Source organism: Gadus morhua, chromosome 10 (genome assembly GCF_902167405.1).
Source record: "Gadus morhua chromosome 10, gadMor3.0, whole genome shotgun sequence".
NCBI lineage: Eukaryota > Metazoa > Chordata > Actinopteri > Gadiformes > Gadidae > Gadus > Gadus morhua.
In genome coordinates, this window is record NC_044057.1 from 26,349,687 (window position 1) to 26,369,580 (window position 19,894).

At 52.4% G+C, this 19,894-nt stretch overlaps 1 protein-coding gene across 1 annotated transcript; it reads left to right on the forward strand.

Annotated features, from left to right (window-relative positions):
• The first annotated feature begins 263 nt into the window (after positions 1-263).
• nsd1a (nuclear receptor binding SET domain protein 1a) lies at positions 264-19,487 on the forward strand. The gene is made up of 23 exons (XM_030368251.1): positions 264-703; positions 1,282-2,192; positions 2,520-2,661; positions 2,955-3,127; positions 3,564-5,607; positions 6,008-6,117; positions 6,815-7,064; positions 7,930-8,027; positions 8,131-8,190; positions 8,571-8,786; positions 9,108-9,200; positions 9,348-9,471; positions 9,951-10,151; positions 11,383-11,562; positions 11,886-12,042; positions 12,771-12,976; positions 13,422-13,534; positions 13,820-14,089; positions 14,595-14,711; positions 15,375-15,516; positions 15,677-15,783; positions 16,052-16,256; positions 16,847-19,487. The coding sequence occupies exons 2-23, from the start codon at positions 1,299-1,301 to the stop codon at positions 17,704-17,706; spliced, it is 6,762 nt and encodes a 2,253-aa protein (XP_030224111.1). The 5' UTR covers positions 264-703; positions 1,282-1,298; the 3' UTR covers positions 17,707-19,487.
• Positions 19,488-19,894: the final 407 nt, after the last annotated feature.

Consider the following 19,894-nt stretch of genomic DNA (forward strand, 5'->3'; position numbering starts at 1 on the left):
GGACTCTAACTACAGGGACTCTGCTCAATGTGCATTGCCTTTTCCATAGCGGCCTGGGATCCATAGAACAGGCACTTAGGCTACTTCCAGTGGCGTAAAACAAAAAAGAACATCAACAGCAGCACCACATTTATATTATTATAATCCACAATGCAGAATTTATTTTTGGTTATAAATAGATGCTTTGGATAGAGAACATAAACGCATTGCACGGATATCCGACTCTGTGATTGCACCTGGGTGTGTGTCAGTGAGGGAGACGGTGAGGAGGGTGAGACAGGCCCTTTGCAGCGGGGGGTTGGGTGGCGGTGCCGATTGGTCGCTGTGCTCACCAACATAGGCAGTCTGGGCTTGTTTTATCATTACCGGGGGGGCACTCCGACAGCAGGCTCAAATCATGGTGTTAAAATGATATAAATAGATGATTGAAGATTGATAGTGACACGCCGGTTTTCCTCGCACTTGATGTGCTCGCAAATATAAATGTTCTAGTGCTTATTTTTTGCATTTAAAGTGACAGTTTTCATCAGGGCCGCCGCTGATGAGGCTGTGATGAAGGGGAGAGAATGAGAGCTGCGCTCTGGCCTAGCGCTGCTGCAGCTGGGAGTGTGCAGATCTGCCTCCACAAACCGAGGAAAATAGCCGCTTTAAGCGCAACAACGACAGATTCGCTGTCGGTTTCACGGTGACCGACGTCCAAATGGTGAGTTTTCGTGATCTTTCCCCACGTCGACGCGTTTTTAACTTGTTTCGATGAGTTCTTGTCCCAAGTTACCAGTAGCTATGTGGCTGTAGCCTGTTTGTGTAGTAGGTCTGTGGGAGACCCTTTCTCTGATGGCACAGTGTCACCACCTTTGCCGTAGCGTGTGCGCTCCTACGAATATACGAATCGGCGATCGCTTGTTTCTTTGCTTTATTATGATCGGTGAATGCTACCCGGACTGGTTTGGTTTAATAGTCATTGTCTGAAAGCAGCATGTCAGGAGTAGTATCCTCTGTTTTGGCGACCGACGGCCTTTTGGAATGGAGGCCAGCCATGTCGGGTTATCGGTGAGCATGCAGCCCTACATGCCACCTATTCTCCTTGGAAGGCGTTCGTCGCTTTTATTGGGATTGTCGAAGTATTTTGTCTAAAAGGTAAAGGTCTTCACGGGTCGGTGATTCCCTTTCAATACCGGTCAGTGCGTGAAGCCATAATAAGAACTTGGAGGTTGCGTCTTGTTGTCCTGCTTTGAGTGTAAATATTGGTTCACCTGACACGAACCCTTTGTTTTTTGTCAGGAAAGAGCCATGACAACATGAATCAGTCTTACAGACGGGCTGTTAGGGGAGGCTCCGTGTTCGGCTCGGGTCAGCCAGAGCTACGGCCCCCCAATGGCCTCACCACTACTTCCTATGGAAACCAATGTGGCAGTCGAAGGCGCAGGTCGGGCCAACCGCCAGCCATGCAACTGCCATCCTCCAGCATCAAAGCAGCACCTGTCCCGGGCTACAGCCCCCCCGACCGGCCCCATTGTTTCAGCAGCCCGCTGCGGAGCCTTCAGGACCTCAACAGTCTGGTGAGCAGGGGGTCCGACCTGGGCGGGCCCCCCATGGACGTCCGCGCCAGGACTCACCGGCACTCACCGAGCCCCATCAGCAACGAGGAAGACGAGGAGGAGGAGGACGACGATGAGTTTGAGGCGCCGTCCGTCCATCTTCCGCCATCGCCAGGCGCCGTCCAGACGGACGCCTTCGAGTCGATCCCGGAGCTGGACAAAAACGGGTTCCCTCCCCACAGCCCCGACAGCATGGACCGCTGCTCCCCGCTGCCGAACGGCTACCTCCACTTTGAGTCCACGCTGTTCGACGGCGGAGACCTCAAGGTGGAGGAGCGGGGGGGCGGCGGTAAGAAGGAGGACCTCTCCTCCTTCCACTCCTTTTCCCCCAGACCGGGTCTCCACCGCGGCCCGTCGGACCGTAAGACGGCCCCGGCCAGCTCAGGGCCGGACAAACAGAGCGTGTACAAACCGGGCGTCCTCAACCTCATGGCCCAGACCATTTCTGAACTCAACCCTACACTAAGCCCCAGCGCGCTGCCCGAGATCAGTATGGGAGAGGACTCGAGCGCGGGGGAGAACTCTGACAGCGACGCGGAGCTGTCCTTCAGCCCCGACCACGGGCTGGTCTCGCCGTCCGGCACCAACTCCAACGTGAGTGGCAGGCTCCCCGGTTACCTGCTCTTTAGCCTTCATCAAAAGCTTTCTTTTTCCTTTCTCTCATTGCTTTGGTTTTGTTACTGAACTGCTGGCGTCAGAATAGGAGGTTGCTCTTAATGTGTCTGGATCCCACCGGGTTCTTAACCTCGGAAGGCAGAGCAATGCACAGCTTGGATCAATTAATTGCAACTGTTTGGGAAGAAGTAAACACAGGCAGTAAAATGGTTTTTGTTTACAATGCAACGCAATAATGAGTACAAGTCCATATCCAAAACATAATTCTATTATGTTGTTATCTTATTTAATTATTATTCTCCGCAGTCAAACAGCCCCAAGAAGAAGCTTCTGTCGGCGGTGAAGTATCTGAACGGAGACCTGGTCTGGGCTAAGTTCAACCGACGTCCCTGGTGGCCTTGCCAGATCGCATCCGACACGCCGCAGGGGGTTCACACTAAAATGAAAGGTGAGGCGGAGGTTCAACGGCTCCGGCTGGTTTGTTGTCTGGGCATCCTCAAACTGTATCCACCATTTGTGCACTTTCAAGTCCCATGTCCAGCCTTATGTTTGTCTTAACGTTTTCCTTTAGTCTCTGTGTTAAGTTGCATGTTATCAACCGTGCATGTGCAGGAAGTGTGGTGGCGGTGCTCTGGGTGAACAATGGCGGCGGCCATGGTTGTGCATGTAATATGCTAACGTTCAGTAAGAGCTTCAACTCGATCAACTGTCGTTGTGGTCATTGATTAATATCTGTTCCAGCACCGAGCCATCGTCCGTGCCGCTTGTATTTCCTGGAGACGATCGGTGAGATAGCGGAGCGGGCCTGGGTCCCAGGGAAGGCCATTCTTCCTTTCCAGGGAGGCCACCAGTTCAACGAGCTCCCGGTGCTCCGACGGAGAGGGAAGCAGAAGGAGAAAGACTACAAGTATACGGTAAATAAATACCTGTTAGGATGCCCTGCAAACTTGTGATACTGCATACTGTAACGACAGCGATATAGTGTTGTTTATCTTTATTCTGACAAATGTACTTATTATAAGATGCTTTGGATAAAAGCATCTGCTAAATGCCCCAAGTGTAATTGTTATATTGGTCCAATGGCAGGCTCAATGTTATACCATGTTGGAGAATAGTTTTGACACAGAAATTTGACACATATTTTTGGACACATCAGGGTAAATGGTATCACTTTTTATATTTTGAAGAAATGCGTATAAATTGTGTCCCTTCTGTTAAATTAAAGTCATAGATCAGATCAGTGGTTAACTGGGCTATATTGGTTGATACTTAATCATGTGAAGAGTGAAGGATTGGAAGTGGTAGCATCACTGCAGCATCCCTCTGAAGCGTTTGTCATCCTCACCCCAGATTCCCAAGAGTTTACTGACGGCCTGGAAGGTCAGCGTGACCGAAGCGGAGCGCTTAGGTCCCGGTCTCCGAACGGGTGCGGACGACGTGCTGGACGTGCCCCTCAACGGGGAGGTCGGCGACCCCGACCCGCTCCAGGGTCCGGACCCGACCGAGACCCCCCCGACTGAGGCTCACCGGCCGCTGTCCCCGGGCCCCGTCGGGCCCGCGTCGCCCGCCGCGACCCCCAACCGCACGGTGCCCCCTCCCTCCACTGTGCACCCCCCTGTTAGCTCCACTGTAAACCCCACTGTACACCCCACTGTAAACTCTACCGCCAACCAAGGCTTCCAAAAGAAGGCCTGTCGGAAGAAGAAGAAATGCCTGTCGGACATATTCGGCCACATCGTGGGGGGGTTGAAGGACTCCCCCACGATCCTGGACCTGGTCAGCCCGCTACCCAAAGCCCCGGACCCCGTCAGAGTGTCCCAGGACTCCCCCTACGGCGACCTGGAATCTGTCCCCATGCTGAGTCGTCCCAAACGGACAGAGGGGTTTCCCACGCCGGAGACCCAGAGCGGCTCCAAAGCGGTCAAAAAGGAACAGGGTTCAACGCCGGGGAAGGACGTTGGTGTCGAGGACACGAGCTCGCCGCCCGAGACGGCCGTGAACTCTGCCAAGGCCGCCAGAACCTCCGCAAACAAATCGGTTTGCCATGAGAAACGGTTAAGTCATTTAAAGTCCAACGCGGATTTGGACGGCTGTAAAAACGTACAAGACGGTTCTCTGGACCAGCACTCCCTGCACCTGCCCGCCAGCAGTCGGCTGATGACCACAGCGCTGAAGGCCGAGGAGGAGACGGGACTCAAGGACGCCCCGGCGACGGGCCACACCTCCACGAAGAGCCACAACACCGAGGGGGACGACAAGAACGATGAAGACGACGGCGACGGCGTGCTCAGCGACGCCGAGGCGGGGGCAGACCAGGTGTCGTCCTCCACCGGCCACAGCTCCCCCAAACGCCGCGCAAGGAAGCCCGACAAGAAGCGCGTCTGCAACGGCTCGCTGCCCGAGTCCCCGTCCGGGGGGTCCCGAGCGCCCGCCCTCGTGCCCCCGGCCAAGATCAAGACGGAGAACGTGGCGTCGGACCTGTCGGCCGGCTCCTCCCCCCCCTCCTCGCTCTCCCCGTTGGACGCCTTCCAGGAGGGCAAGGAGCTGACCTTCAAGTCTCTGGTGAAGGAGGAGGAGGGGGGGGGCAGCGAGGACGGCGACCAGAGCGCCTTCCAGCCGGACGCCAACTACATGTTCAGCACCTTCCTCATGCGGCTGAAGGACCGGCACGACACCCGCGAGCTGGAGGGCAGGCCGCTGGTGGTGCCCCGGCCCCCCGTCCTCATCAAGGAGGAGCCCCTGGTCATCCCCACCTCCCCGGGGGGTCCGAACCCACTACTGAAGGGCTCCGGCGCCGGCCCCCACCCGGGGGGCCGTAGCTCAGGGATCAAGGTGGAGAACGGCTGGCCGGGGAAGCCCCCCCCGCTGCAGAACGCCACGGCGGCCAAGCCTAAGAAGAAGACCAAGGCCATCATGAAAAACGACACCTACAAATGTGAAGCGCTGCCGCTCCTCTCGCCGGCCGCCGGCGCCGACCGGCAGCGCAGGAAGCAGCGGGTCCCCGCCAAGCTGAAGGTCAGCATCCCGGGGCTGTCCCCGGACCTGGCGGACATGGCGTACGGCCGGGAGTTCGTCAGCGGGCACGCCGACCTGGCGGAGCCCGGGTCCCGGGCGTCCCCGCCGGCCGCCGCCGGCCCCCCCGCCGCCCCCCTCGCCGCCCCCGGCCACCCCGGCATGAGCTGCGAATCCAAAGTGGCGCCCAAGAAGCGCTGGCAGCTGGCGGAGGGCCTGGCAGAGCGGGGCGGCGGGGGCGGGCCCGCGGGGGGCCGGCCGGGCGGCCAGGTCAACGGGGGGGCGTGCACGGACAGCGCCGGGTTCAGCCCGGGCTCCCCCCAGGTCACGCTGGGCGACGGAAACCTGTCGGAGGACTGCTCCAACGTCTCGGATTCCAGCGGTAAGGGCGGGAACGGCGCAGTGGACGATGAGCGCTGCTGCTGCGGCGGCGGCGGCGGCGGCGGTGGTGGTGGTGGTGGTGGTGGTGGGGGTGGTTGTGGTGGTGGTGGTGGTTGTTGTTCTGGTTGTGGTGGTTGTGGTTGTGGTGGTGGTGGTTGTGGTGGTTGTGCTTGTGGTGGTTGTGCTTGTGGTGGTTGTCGTTGTGGTGGTTGTGCTTGTGGTGGTGGTTGTTGTTGTGGTTGTGGTCGTTGTTCTGGTTGTTGTGGTTGTGGTTGTGGTCGTTGTTCTGGTTGTTGTGGTTGTGGTCGTTGTTCTGGTTGTTGTGGTTGTGGGTGTGGTTGTGGTTGTGGTTGTGGTGGTCTGAGTGATAAACAGCTGACGGTGTGCTTACTTCCCCTCAGACAAGCGTCTGCGCAGACCCAGTAAGAGACTCCTGGAGGCCAGCGACGAGCGCGAACCAATAACGTCCCCAAAGAAGAAATCAAAGAGGAACGCTGAACCCTCCAGAATGGTAATATTAATAATTCATACATAAATATATTCGGCTCTTGCACAAAGCTCTGTGGAATAGAGCTCTCTTCGGTAATGAGTCTATAACGCAGGTCAAGTTTGTAGAAGTTATTCTGCGTTTCTTTCATGCGTATGTGTAGGTGCAACTTTACATACTGGCTTATAATATCAAACCATTTTTTTGTGTAAGCTTTACAAATGCAGGTATAGGTTATTATAGAGACTGCTTTATACATTGAGGTTTCTGTGGTATCAATATAATGTATAGATATACACATTAAGTATATACTACACGTGAACCTCCTAAGATGGTGCAATTTGATCCTCGAGATATTGCCCATTATCCCATGATTGAGATCTCAAACTCGGGACATTGTTTTTGCTCGTAACGACCGTCGCGCTAATAAAAAAAATAAACTGCTAATAAAAACAAAATAATCCCTGCAAAAAGTATGATCTTCTTTATTTTTGGAGTGGGGGCTATCCCCCACTATTCACAGAGCCCTCGGCGTATAATTGTTAAATAACTGGGGTTTCTGCGGTATCAATGTAATGTATCCACATAACATACTGTGTGTGTGTGTGTGTGTGTGTGTGTGTGTGTGTGTGTGTGTGTGTGTGTGTGTGTGTGTGTGTGTGTGTGTGTGTGTGTGTGTGTGTGTGTGTGTGTGTGTGTGTGTGTGTGTGTGTGTGTCCAGACCAGCGAAGCAGACAGCAGCCCGGAGACCCCCAGTCCGGCGGCAGACCCCCCCTGTCCCCGCACTCCGACCGTGACCTCATCCTCCAGCCCGGGCTCCGTCCCCCCCCACGCCAGGGGCCCCGGGGCCCGGGGCCGCCTGGAGGAGGACTGCGCCCCCCGACCGCCCTCCCCCTGCGCCTCCTCCTCCTCCTCCTCCTCCCCCTCCTCCCCCGAGACGGGCGAGGGCCCCCATCTACCTCCAGACCCCTGTGAGTGGCCCCCCCAGGCAGGACTCTCTTTCCCTCCGTTTTCCTTCGACGCGTTGGGAGAACGCAGCGAGCTGTAGGAACGCTGTGGTACATAATGAGGGCGCTGGCTCTCCACAAAAGAGAAGTGGAGCGCATCCAGCCTGCGCGCTGTATACTAGCATTCATTCGAGATAGCAGTTGTTAACCCTTTGTAGATTGAGCGGAAATACTTTTTGATGTAGTTAGTAATTCAATTTGGACGGTCGGCCCGAACGCACAAGACTTGCGCGTTTTCACCAAAGAATCGGTTCCGTGTGGACGGGGCCCGAGCCGCGCTAGAACCAGGGAGGGTGGGCTGAGGTGAGGGCCGATGCAGGAGGACACTTCCTCCCCCCTTACCCTCCCCCTTACCCTCCCCCACCCCCTCCCCAACGCCCTTACGCACTTATTATGTGTTGTACGTCCTGGCACTTAAAAATAGGTGTAGCATGGTGTAGCGTCTTATCCTGGCTATGATTTAATTTGGGGAATGGGTTCACCCAACAGTTGGTTCTATGAACATCCTTACTGCACCGACAGCGACATATTGTTTCTCTTTCTTCTGACAAATTTACTTATTGTAAGTTGCTTTGGATAAGCGTCTGATAAATGTAAATGTACTTTACATTACATCTCTAACTGTTGTTGTTTTGATGTTAAACCTGCGTTTCCTGGGGCAGCCCTAGAGCTCTTGAGAGGGGGAAGCCCTTTCTGCGTTCACGCTGAAATCATTGCTCATTCTCTGCCCGTCATCCAGAGTGTACTGCGATGATGAGCTGTGATAATACGCTTGTTACTGGAGCACGTACGAGTATTCCTCTGTCATTAAAGTGTATTTACTTCATAGCGTCAGCGTCCCAAGAGAGGAAAAGGCCAAGGAAACTCTCCCAGCGGATCCTGGAATGCACCATAGAAGAAGTGTCTCTCGCTCCCGCCAACAAGAAGGTACAAAGATGGCATGTTGACAAAACTGTAAGAATGTGTCATTTATTTTACGGTAACCCTGCAGTGTTACACGACTTAACCTTGTGTGTTTCTCTCCTTCAAGGAGGCCAAGAGACTCTGTGGGATTACCTCAGAGGAGAAGAAGACCGCCGCAGACACTCAGGTAGCAGAAACACACGACTGAAACCGCGTGGTTGAAGGGAAAGCATCACAATTTCCTCTGCTCTCACGCTAGCCCGTAGCTAGCTATGACGTCACCGGTATTTCTTTAGAGCTAAAAGGAAAAATCGAACCTAAATATAACTATATACAAAATCAGCGGCTGGGAACTTCCAAGAGACGAGTCGGTTCTTAATCCAGTCGAGACTCGTTCCACGGTGTCCGCCGTCTGCGACATTTGTTGGTGCATGTGCGAGCCGACCACAACCCCCCCACCGATTGCGGGGGTTCAGAAGGGGGTGTAGAAGTTTCAGTTTCAGTCGAATGAAGGTGTCAGAAGGTCCTCTGCTCTGCCCCCTGACGAGCGTCTCTCTCTCTCTGCAGGACGACCTCATGAAAAAAGAGCCGGTCGTCCAGAGCATCGCCAGCCCCCCCAGCCCCGCCGCCAGCCCTCCAGGACCCAGGGGCCCGCCGGGGGTCTTCCTCCCGGCCGAGCCTTCCCCCCCGACCGGGTCCAGGACGCCCAAGATGGAGGGGGAGGGCTGCGGCTCGGAGGCGGGGCCAACCCTGGCCAATGGGACGCTTGCTACCAAACCCCAGGTAGGCATGCTCTTACGGTCCAATGATGTCCGTAATGACCCATTCATCTCTATCGCTCTATCCGGGTCCACCTATATCGCTCCATCTCTATTACTATCTCTTATTTCTATATAGCAGCACTCCAAACCAGTTGCTTTGCTTATTTGATGAATTTGTATTTATTCAAATGATTCATGCTTGTTTTGGGTAATGTCTTCATTCAGTCAGTCGCTTTGGACAAAAGCGTCAAATCAACTATGCTAAATCAACAGTGTGTGATGGTTGAGAGCTCAGTCGACCTCCGAGCACCCCTCACCCTCTCCTGCTTCCTGCTCCCTTCAGGGGCTGAGTCCCGGGGTGAACCACAGCTTCCACTCCCACGCGGACGTGAAGGGACGAGCGGGCGCCACCACTCTGAAGGAGAACGTGTGCCAGGTGAGGCCTTGGCTCCATCGGCCTGAGAGACTCTGAACGCCCTTCGTTCAGAAGCACATCGACAAGTGACCGCCTTTCCTCTCTCGTGTGTGTGTGTGTGTGTGTGTGTGTGTGTGTGTGTGTGTGTGTGTGTGTGTGTGTGTGTAGATGTGTGAGCGGACCGGGGAGCTGGTTCTGTGTGAAGGCCAGTGCTACGGAGCCTTCCATCCGCAGTGCCTGGGCTTGGCCGTCGCTCCCAAGAGGAAGTTCATGTGTCGTGAATGCAGCTCAGGTGGGTGGACTCACATTGTTTAGGGGTTCAGCTCGTCTCCACGAGCAAGTTGATGAACGTATCCGGTTTCAGTTTCACGCTGGGCTGAGCCTGTGGTCAAAAGGTTCACTTCCTTAGTCTTAGGTTTCTTTTATCGTTATTCGTCAGTGCAGGGAGGGCATGTGTAAAAAGCTGCAGGATGAGATTCACTATATGTTATGTCCAGCATGGACGTATGAAAGCCAGGTCATGCTTGCCCCCTTCCCGCAAGGCTTTGGCAAATAGTCGTAGTTAAACACTCGATCTGTAAGTAGCATTGCAACCTCCTGGGAGTAGCAGTGTGTAAGATTACGTACCCTATTTAGAAAATATTGGTTTCTATTTTCAACGCCATTTTTCTCTGACATTCAAAGCTCTTATTAACTGACGCAAATCCGTAACAGGATTCTTGAAAAACAAATCTGTAAATAAATCCAAACGTGTTTCTGACTCCCTCTCAGGTGAGCACGCGTGCTACGTGTGCAAGAAGTCGGGCAGCGGCGTGAAGCGCTGCATGATTCCTATGTGTGGGAAGTTCTACCACACGGACTGCGTCATGGCCTCCTCCACCAGCCAGCCGCAGGGAAAAGGCTTCCGCTGCTCCCTGCACGTCTGCCTGGCCTGCCACATCGCCAACCCCCTCAGCCTCTCCAGCTCCAAAGGTAGGCCGCCGCCGCCGCCGCCGCCGCCGCCGCCGCCGCCGCCGGGTCAGGAGAACAACGCAGTCAGAAGAGAGCAGTTAGACAGAAAGTCATCCGATTAAAACGTCACCCACGAGTATATACACATGTTTATAATAAAGTATGTTTGACTAAAAGTAATTCCAGTGCTTCCAGGATAAAATTTGAAGTCTATGTTTTCGGTAACCATACAGTGTCAAACATGAAACATACTTATTTGTCGACATAATGACGATTATTATAAAAGCATTACTTAAGTTATTTTACTCCTTACACCTTGTTCACACTACCTCCGTCCGTCGACGGATGTCATTGACTTTTCATGGGGCGCTCGCGAAATGCATTGTGGATCCGTCCGTTCTGTCGCTCCGTGGCCTGAGTCAAAAAGTTGAGAAATTTTCAACTTTTCAGGCAGCGACGGATCCGTCGGCCAATCAGACTGCGTTATGCAAATATACGCAAGGACACTGTCCAATGAAATCGCCTTTGTAATACAACCCGGAAAAAAGCCCCCATCCGTCGACGGACACATGTGGTGTGAACAAGGTGTTAATCAACAGCATACTGATGCCGACAACACATTCACCTCGTTAAAAAAGGGTCAAAGTAATATCTTGATTCCGACTGGTGATATTGGTGCTCCAGTCTCTCCTCATGGCTGCCTGTCTCTCCTCCTCCTGGCTGACTGTCTCTCCTCCTGGCTGACTGTCTCTCCTCCTGGCTGACTGTCTCTCCTCCTGGCTGACTGTCTCTCCTCCTGGCTGACGGTCTCTCCTCCTGGCTGACGGTCTCTCCTCCTCCTGACTGACTCTCTCCTCCTCCTGACTGACTGTCTCTCCTCCTGACTGACTGTCTCTCCTCCTCCTGACTGACTGTCTCTCCTCCTGGCTGACTGTCTCTCCGCCTCCTGGCTGACTGTCTCTCCGCCTCCTGGCTGACTGTCTCTCCCCCTGGCTGACTGTCTCTCCTCCTGGCTGACTGTCTCTCCTCCTGGCTGACGGTCTCTCCTCCTGGCTGACGGTCTCTCCTCCTGGCTGACGGTCTCTCCTCCTGGCTGACGGTCTCTCCTCCTCCTGACTGACTGTCTCTCCTCCTGACTGACTGTCTCTCCGCCTCCTGACTGACTGTCTCTCCGCCTCCTGGCTGACGGTCTCTCCTCCTGGCTGACTGTCTCTCCTCCTGGCTGACGGTCTCTCCCCCTGTGGCTCCGCAGGTCGTCTGGCCCGCTGTGTGCGCTGTCCCGTGGCCTACCACGCCAACGACAACTGCATGCCCGCCGGCAGCCTGGTGCTGGCCAACAACAGCTTCCTCTGCCCCAACCACTTCACGCCACGCAAGGGCTACAAGAACCACGAGCACATCAACGTCAGCTGGTGCTTCGTCTGCTCTGAAGGTCAGCACGGGGCCGGTGGACAGGGGGGGAAGAGATGTACTCATATCAACTCTTCCACTCAGTGATGAATGTGTGACGGGTACTGGGGGCAGGATAGTGTAGTCTGTAGTTTAGTGTTGGACGACCCAGTCCCAAGGTTCCGGGTTCGAACCTCCGACTAGTCACTACCTGTATCCTGTGCCCTTGAGCTGGATGCACGTTCAACCCCTAACTAATTTATTTATGGCTCCTGGCAAAGGTTCAATAAAAAAATCAAAGTCCCTTCGGCTAAAAGCGTCTGCTGATGACTCGATAGCAGACGTGTGAATCTGGTTTCTCTTCAGGGGGAAGTCTCTTGTGCTGTGAATCCTGTCCAGCTGCGTTCCACCAGGAGTGTCTGAACATCCAGATGCCCCAGGGCAGTTGGTTCTGCAACGACTGCAAGGCCGGGAAGAAGCCGCGCATCAAGGACATCCTGTGGGTGAAATGGGCTCGCTACAGGTAAGGCCTCCGATCATCTCCCTGTATCCTAGTGACCGGAACAGTGTGGTCGGCTTGTTTTACTCATGTTGAATGAGGCGTTGCCACTTAAAGCAGAAGAATGTGTCCAGGTCATCGGAGGAATGCCGTTGGTCGTTCAGGATATTACTTTGGATCCTGCTTCACGGCTAATTTCCGGGCGAATGTCTTTGATTAATAAAGAACATCTTATCTTAATTGACGTCATAAACGGCACTAATCCACTCTCTGTGAGCCTGTTGGACTCTGAGGCTGAGCTCCATGTTAACCCCGCCAGTGTGTGAGGATGTTAACATCTCACATGTTGGTTGGTTCAAGCGTACTGTGTTGGACTTGGATGTGAAGCACGAATAAACACGTTCAGTTCTGATGGTGGCTGGGACTTTGGGCTTCGAAATTTGGCTAAGATTCAAGATTCAAGAATGTATTGTTAATGTGTAATTTGTTGAACAAAAAGTAGTGAAATGTGGATTGCGACTTCAACTCCCAACTGTGAAAAGTTATAATAATAGAAAAGTATGAAGATAGAAAAAAAAAAGAGGATTAAAGAAAATAAAAAGTTTATGAAGAGGGGGGAATTATGCATTCATTGTCCGTATGGCTTTGGGGGGAAAAACCTCTTCTTAGTCTACATTAGTTAACATGGTGGACCATTATTAGACTGTTTCTCGGGGTCTCTGATGGTTCCCCCCCCCCCGTGCGTTGATCAGGTGGTGGCCGGCCGAGGTCTGCCTGGCCAAAGACGTCCCGGAGAACACCCTGCGGATGAAGCACGAGGTGGGAGAGTTCCCTGTTCAGTTCTTCGGCTCCAAGGACTTCGTGTGGACCTACCAGGCGAGGGTCTTCCCCTACATGGAGGGCGACACGCACAACATCGAGAAGATGGGCAAGGGCGCTGACGCCATCTACAAGAAAGGTGCGCAGAGTTGTTTATGGGATGCTCGGGTTGTAAAGGATTATATGACTCGGGAGGTAGAGCGGGTTGGCTGGTAACCTGAAGGTTGCTGGTTCGATCCCCGACTCCTCCTAGCTGAGTGTCGAGGTGTCCTTGAGCAAGGCACCTAACCCTGACTGTTGGCTCCCGACGAGCTGTCTGTCGCCTTGTATGGCTGACTCCGCCGTCGGTGTGTGAATGTGTGCGTGAATGTTTGGCAGTATTGTAATGCGCTTTGAGAGGCCACTGGTTAGGAAAGCAGGTATAAATGAAGTCCATTTACATTTATTTTTTGGTCGAACATTAGGAGTGATTTTCTGTGTTAATTTCAGTGTCTAAGACTATGTTAGTGTAACTGGCAGTACCTGAGCGGAAAGAGCAGCGAGCCTGAAGGGTTTCTCCTGACCTGTGCCTGACTCCCCCTCAGCCCTGACGGTGGCCGCGGAGCGCTTCAGAGAGCTGACGGCGGAGAAGGAGATGAGACAGCTGCAGGAGGATCGGAAGAACGACAAGAAGCCCCCTCCCTACAGACACATCAAGGTACTGCGTCCAGAGCCCTTCCTGGCAACGCCCTCCCCTTGGAAGGCTCAACGATTTGAATCAGGCTGAACCTAATGAAGTTGTACAGAAAATCATTGAATGAATACCACTGTATAATCTCAACCACAAGTATATACATATGTATATAATACAGAAATATAATAGAATATGTATGTGACTAAATGTAATTCCAGTGTTTCCAGGATACAATTTAAGTCTGCGTTTTTGGTAACCATACATGTTTTTTACTATTTTATTATTTTTCCTTTTATTTCTTCTCCCCAGGTGAACCGACCGATCGGCAAGGTGCAGATCATCACGGCGGACCAATCGGAGATCCCGCGCTGCAACTGCAAGGTGTCGGACGAGAGCCCGTGTGGCGTGGACTCGGAGTGCATCAACCGCATGCTGATGTACGAGTGCAGCCCCCAGGTGTGTGTGGCCGGGGAACGCTGCCAGAACCAGGCCTACACCAAGCGGCAGTACTCCCCCGTGGAGATCTTCAGGACGCTGGCCCGGGGCTGGGGCCTCAGGGCCATCCTCGACATCAAGAAGGTACGAGCGAGTCACCGTGATGGGGAGTCACTTTCTTTTGCTTGGAATTGGGTGTAAACTTCCTACAAGATCCCAAGTCCCCGATGCTGGTAACCTTCTTGTTTTTTTTATTTTAATTTCATAACTTGGTTCCCCCCCTCTTTGTCATATGATGGGTAGGTTAAGTTAAGTTATCCTTTATTTATTCCTTTTTGGGGGAAATTCTTCTCTGCTTTTGACCCATCCGGGTAGCCAGTGAACACATACACACAGAGGTCCACACACACAGAGGTCCACGCACACGGGACACACACAGAGGTCCACACACACACACACACACACACACACACACACGGGACACACACAGGACCCCCCAACTGCCCGGGGAGCAGGTGGGGGTTTCAGGTGCCTTGCTCAAGGACACCTCATCCGTGGAGGCTCGGGATTCGAGGTAGCGGACTGAGCTGAGCCTCCGTGGAGGACGTCCCTGGTACTGAACGTGTTCTCCGTCGTCCTCCGTCCCCAGGGAGCCTTTGTGAACGAGTACGTCGGGGAGGTGATAGACGAAGAGGAGTGTCGCGCCAGGATCCGCCACGCGCAGGAGAACGACATCTGTAACTTCTACATGCTTACACTGGACAAGGTGAGCTCCTTTTTTATATTTGGATAAAATTTATCAGCAAGAGCTTATTCATCAGACTAAGCTATATCCGATTCAGTGAATGCATGTTTAATTCCGACTACTGTAGTACTAATTGATTAGTCTACTTGAATTTAAGTTTGAAATCGCCGTGTTTCGTTATTATTGCGATACGATCATACCTTCAGGGTATTTCCAGCAACGGACATTTTCTGGTAATTTACCAGCCAAAATAACTTTAAAACCTTACTTTTATTAAACCGTATTGTTAGCATGAGTTCTGATTCCCTTCCTGCCTCTAGCGTGAGTTTGTGTTCCCTGCTGAAACGCTCGGCAATTAAATAAGTATTAGTCAGTGTTCCTCATCATTTGCTCATGGCTGCGTGCTGGTGGCTCACTAAGGATTTCTTGTTGCTAGCTTGGTATGCATTAGAGTTGTTCCGATACCATTATTTATTTATTTTCATTCCCGATACCGATTACCAATTCTGAACTTTAGTATTGGCCGATACAGAGTATTAACGCTACAGCATCCAGCATTGTTTGTAGTCAATGAGCTGGTCACGTGATGGTGAAGTATCGGGGTAGTTTCCGATGCTGTTATCGCTATGGGAACAACTGTAGGATGCATAGTGGATCTGAATGCTTTCTCCCGATCCCCCGTAGGACCGGATCATCGACGCGGGGCCAAAGGGGAACCAGGCGCGCTTCATGAACCACTGCTGCCAGCCCAACTGTGAGACGCAGAAGTGGACGGTGAACGGGGACACCAGGGTGGGGCTGTTCGCCATCCAGGACATCCCCCAAGGTCCGCCCCACATCCGCCCCACGTCCGCCTCCTCGTTGTCTTGTTTTGTTGATGCTGGCAAAGTTGAAATGATGTTATTGATTGCAATGCACGATGAAAATGATGGTCTGTAAGAAGATGGTGTGGCACCTGTTCACTGTACGAACCGCCCCTGGAACAGGTGTGGAGCTGACCTTCAACTACAACCTGGAGTGTCTGGGCAACGGGAAGACGGTCTGCAAGTGTGGAGCCCCAAACTGCAGCGGGTTCCTGGGGGTCCGGCCAAAGGTACCGGCCGGTTACGTCACCGCAGTTAGTTAGTTCCACCCTACATCTAGGTAGACACACCCACTGGGGATGTCACTAGGGCACAGGGAAACCCCGATGTTCAAACCGCTTGTAATGGCTGATCACACTCGCATCTGGTGGCATGATATCACCCCTTTAGCGGCAGAACACTCACTGATGTTGCTCCTCTACGGACCGCATGAGTCACCTCGTTTTGTACCGGCATGCCCCGCCTGATCTCCTAAAACGTTCTATCCTTGTTCCGCAGAACCGGCCGTCGGCAGAGAAGCTCAAGCTGAGGGAGGGCAAGAAGAAGCTCCCCATGAAGAAGAAGAGCAAGCCGGAGCTGACCAAGGAGAGGGAGGATGAGTGCTTCAGCTGCGGGGACGCCGGTCAGATCGTGTCCTGCAAGAAGCCCGGCTGTCCCAAGGTGTACCACGCAGACTGCCTCAACCTGGCCAAGAGGCCGGCAGGTGAGTGACGCGTGTGGTCATACAGGTCGTCCATTTAAACGGTCTCATGGCCGGCTGAGGCTTCACAACTTCCAACCACCCTAGAATGGGAGGCTTGACGATGCTGAACAATCCTATCTCAACTAGACTAGCCTGTCTAGCCCCCCGAGTCATGGGTGCATTTTAATCCACGGTGTGTTTTTCATGTCATTAATTTATGAAAAGTAAATCATTTGTAAAAACATGAATTATTTTTGTACTTTTGTCTAAATTGCAAACCTTTACCAATCGGAAAGTGCTTTATTATTGATATACTATAAACTATTATTCTGTGCCACAGAATGAGAAATTCATTGATAACCTGCTGATATCATCGTGATATGATAATGTTTGTCATAAGCGTGTTGCGTGACGGTTGTGGTCCTGTTTGGTGTGTTGCGAGACGGTGGTGGTCCTGTTTGGTGTGTTGCGTGACGCTGGTGTCCTGTGTGCCGTGTTGCGTGACGCTGGTGTCCTGTGTGCCGTGTTGCGTGACGGTTGTGGTGGCGTGTTGCGTGGCGGTGGTGTCCTGTGTGCCGTGTTGCGTGACGCTGGTGTCCTGTGTCCCTCAGGGCGGTGGGAGTGTCCCTGGCACCAGTGCGACGAGTGCGGCAAAGAGGCGGCCTCGTTCTGCGAGATGTGCCCCAGCTCGTACTGCAAGGAGCACCGCGACGGCATGCTGTTCATCTCCAAGCTGGACGGCAAGCTGTCCTGCAGCGAGCACGACCCCTGTGGCCCGGACCCGCTGGAGCCCGGGGAGATCCGCGAGTACACCGCCCCGGTGGCCCCCGCCGCCATGGGCCCGTCTCCCTTCCCTAAAGCGGGGGCTCCTCCGGGGCCCGGGGCCACCGCCGACGCCAACGCCGCCGCTCCCCAGCCCGCCGTGGGGTCGGCCGCCGGATTGGCCGTCGCGGCCTCGGCCAAGCCGCTCCCCCCTCCCCGTCTCTACATCAACACCAAGACGGCCACCTCCAGCTTCCTGCCCACCGGCCGCGCCTACGGGTCGGATGGCTCCGAGGGGCCCGTCTCGTCCCCCGAGGGCTCGTCCAAGGGCCCGGGCGAGGTGGAGGAGGAGGAGGAGGAGGAGGAGGAGGAGGACGAGGACGAGGAGGAGGAGGAGGAGGACGGGGAGGTGGAGGACGGGGAAGTGGACGAGGAGGACGAGGAAGGGGGCGGTGGTGAGGAGGAGGAGGAGGAGGACGATGAGGAGGATGAGGAAGATGAGGAGGAGGATGATGATGATGACGCGATGGAGATTGTGGAGGACGAGGAGGACAATAATCCACAGTATGGTGGGAATGAGGTGGAGGAGGATGAGGATGAAGATGGGGAGGTATACAACTCATGGGATGATTATGTGGTGGGTGAGGAAGATGACGGTGAGGTGGAGGGCAGTGATATGGGCGACTTGGGGAGGGTTGAGGATGAGTGACAGCTGCCGAGCCCATCCGTCCATCCGTCCGTCCATCCATCCATCCATCCACCCACAGATCTCTTCCTTTGACTGAAGTTGACCAAGCATTCCTAAGAAATGACATCAGCCACGACGCGCCGTAGACATTTTATTTTGGAGGAGGGACAAGGATGGGGGTAGGGACGATGGCTGAGAGACTTTATCCACTTGGTACTGAAGTTGAATGCAACACTGCCTTCATGTGGGGGTGCTGCGCAGCCTTCCGGCCCCCTCGGGGCGGAGACTCCGGGGGGTGTACTGGTGCTATAGCCCGCGGACTCGCCCCATCGGCCCGTTTATACTAACTGTTGATATGCTTATTTCTGTCTGGTGCTGTCATGTTGTTTGTTTTTTTTTCTCAAAAAGTTGTTTACATTTTTTTGTTGCCTTTTTTTTTTATGTTCGGAGTACAAAAAAAATTATGAGAAAACCTCAACTTGTCACTTACTGTCATCACATGGCCATCCTATCATGTAGTTTTTGACTTGTCTTTTTGAGTACAAGCGTTGTCAGAATCATGTTTTTCATCGTTTAATGTTAAACTGAGAGGTAACAACTGCTTGGTTCATACAAGGATGGGTGAGAATAAACCATTTAAATACAAATTTAATGTAAAATGTTGTTTTTCCAGGAGGAGTCAACAAACCAGTACGTTTCGAACAGCTCATGCAGGCCAGTGATTGCTGCAGGACACAGTGCTTAACGATGACACTATAGCTAACGATGCAGACATTGTCGTGTTGCTATGGGAACGATTTCAGAGGGAACGGTTTTTGAAACAGGAACCTCGATCTCTGTTCAACACTAATTACCGGGCGTTTGGTTCGGAGCACTGTTGAAATACAATTCTTACAGATTCAGAAATCAGCAGTTCCATCATAAGCAGTCTCTTCATAAGCAAGTGTTGTTGTTTTTTAAATAACCCAAATTTCCCTGGATCCGATTTATCTCACATGGCGGTCAGTTTTCTATATCTACTTTACAGATAGCCTTGTACTTAAATTCAACAATTTGAACGATTTGAAATCTGTGATATGGTGCTGGAATCCCTTTGCCACATAATCCAAGAAACTGCAGCCAAATATAGATTGGCCAAAGCAAGCACTGGGCGACGGGATAGCGAAGAGTGGATTATTGTACTTCTGTCCAGGCAGCTGCTCCATCACGTTGTTGACTTGTGTTTTCCAAGCTGAGCGTCTTTCAGATATTTTGTCGTGCTTTAAGTTGTATTTGGTCATGTCTGCTTTGGTTTTGTTCTCAATCCATTTGAGTATAAAGTATTATTTATTTCTGATGGGAAAGTCATGGTTAGTTTACCTTTTTTCTTTTTTTTTTGGCTGTGGTGGCCATGTAGATGATAATCTGTGTTTTTCGGTTATCTACTCGGACACAAACTTTTGTCTCCAACAAAAACGGTTTTAGAAAGGCATTAATTATGGTCAAGGGATTTCAAACCAATGTCAAAGCAGTGGAAATGGGATTTGAATGTCATTGTAAAAAAAAAAAAAAGATCAAACCTATAAAGTAATTGAGTGTTGGGTAAAATCAAAAGAATGTACTGCATTTGCAGGTTTTTGGGGGAAATCTTTCCATGAAGCACTTCTAGTTTACACTGCATATTTATCAGTTGGTCACCACACTTAATAGACATGCAGGTAATGTAGGCCTACCATTTTGTTACTGAGTTTTGTACTTCTCAATAGTCTTTTACATTGTCATGTATAATATTTGTAAGCACAATACCAACTGAGTTTCATCCATTGTTGACTCCTTTCCTCATTGGGTAAATCTTGCAAAGAAATGTTTTAATCAAACTGTACTGTGCTCAAGAATAATCTATGTGTTAGTAAAGTTTTACGACAGTAGCATTTTAATCAAATTCTATGTTACCCCTTTCTGGCTTATTTAATTAACCCAATCCAATGAACAATACATAATTCAGATAGCATATACACCATCAATATCAGATCTAGAAGATTAAAATGGCCAACAGCAGTTCCTCCGAGTAGGGTCCAGCTGCAACCCCGGAGAACAACACCTTGGCGTGACAACAACCCATGCGCGACGGAAGTACTCTGGTGTGACGGAAGTGATTTCTTTTTTAAACCTTTTTTTACACACCGCTATCAGACACCAAAGATCTACCATGGAAGTGAGACTGTCAATA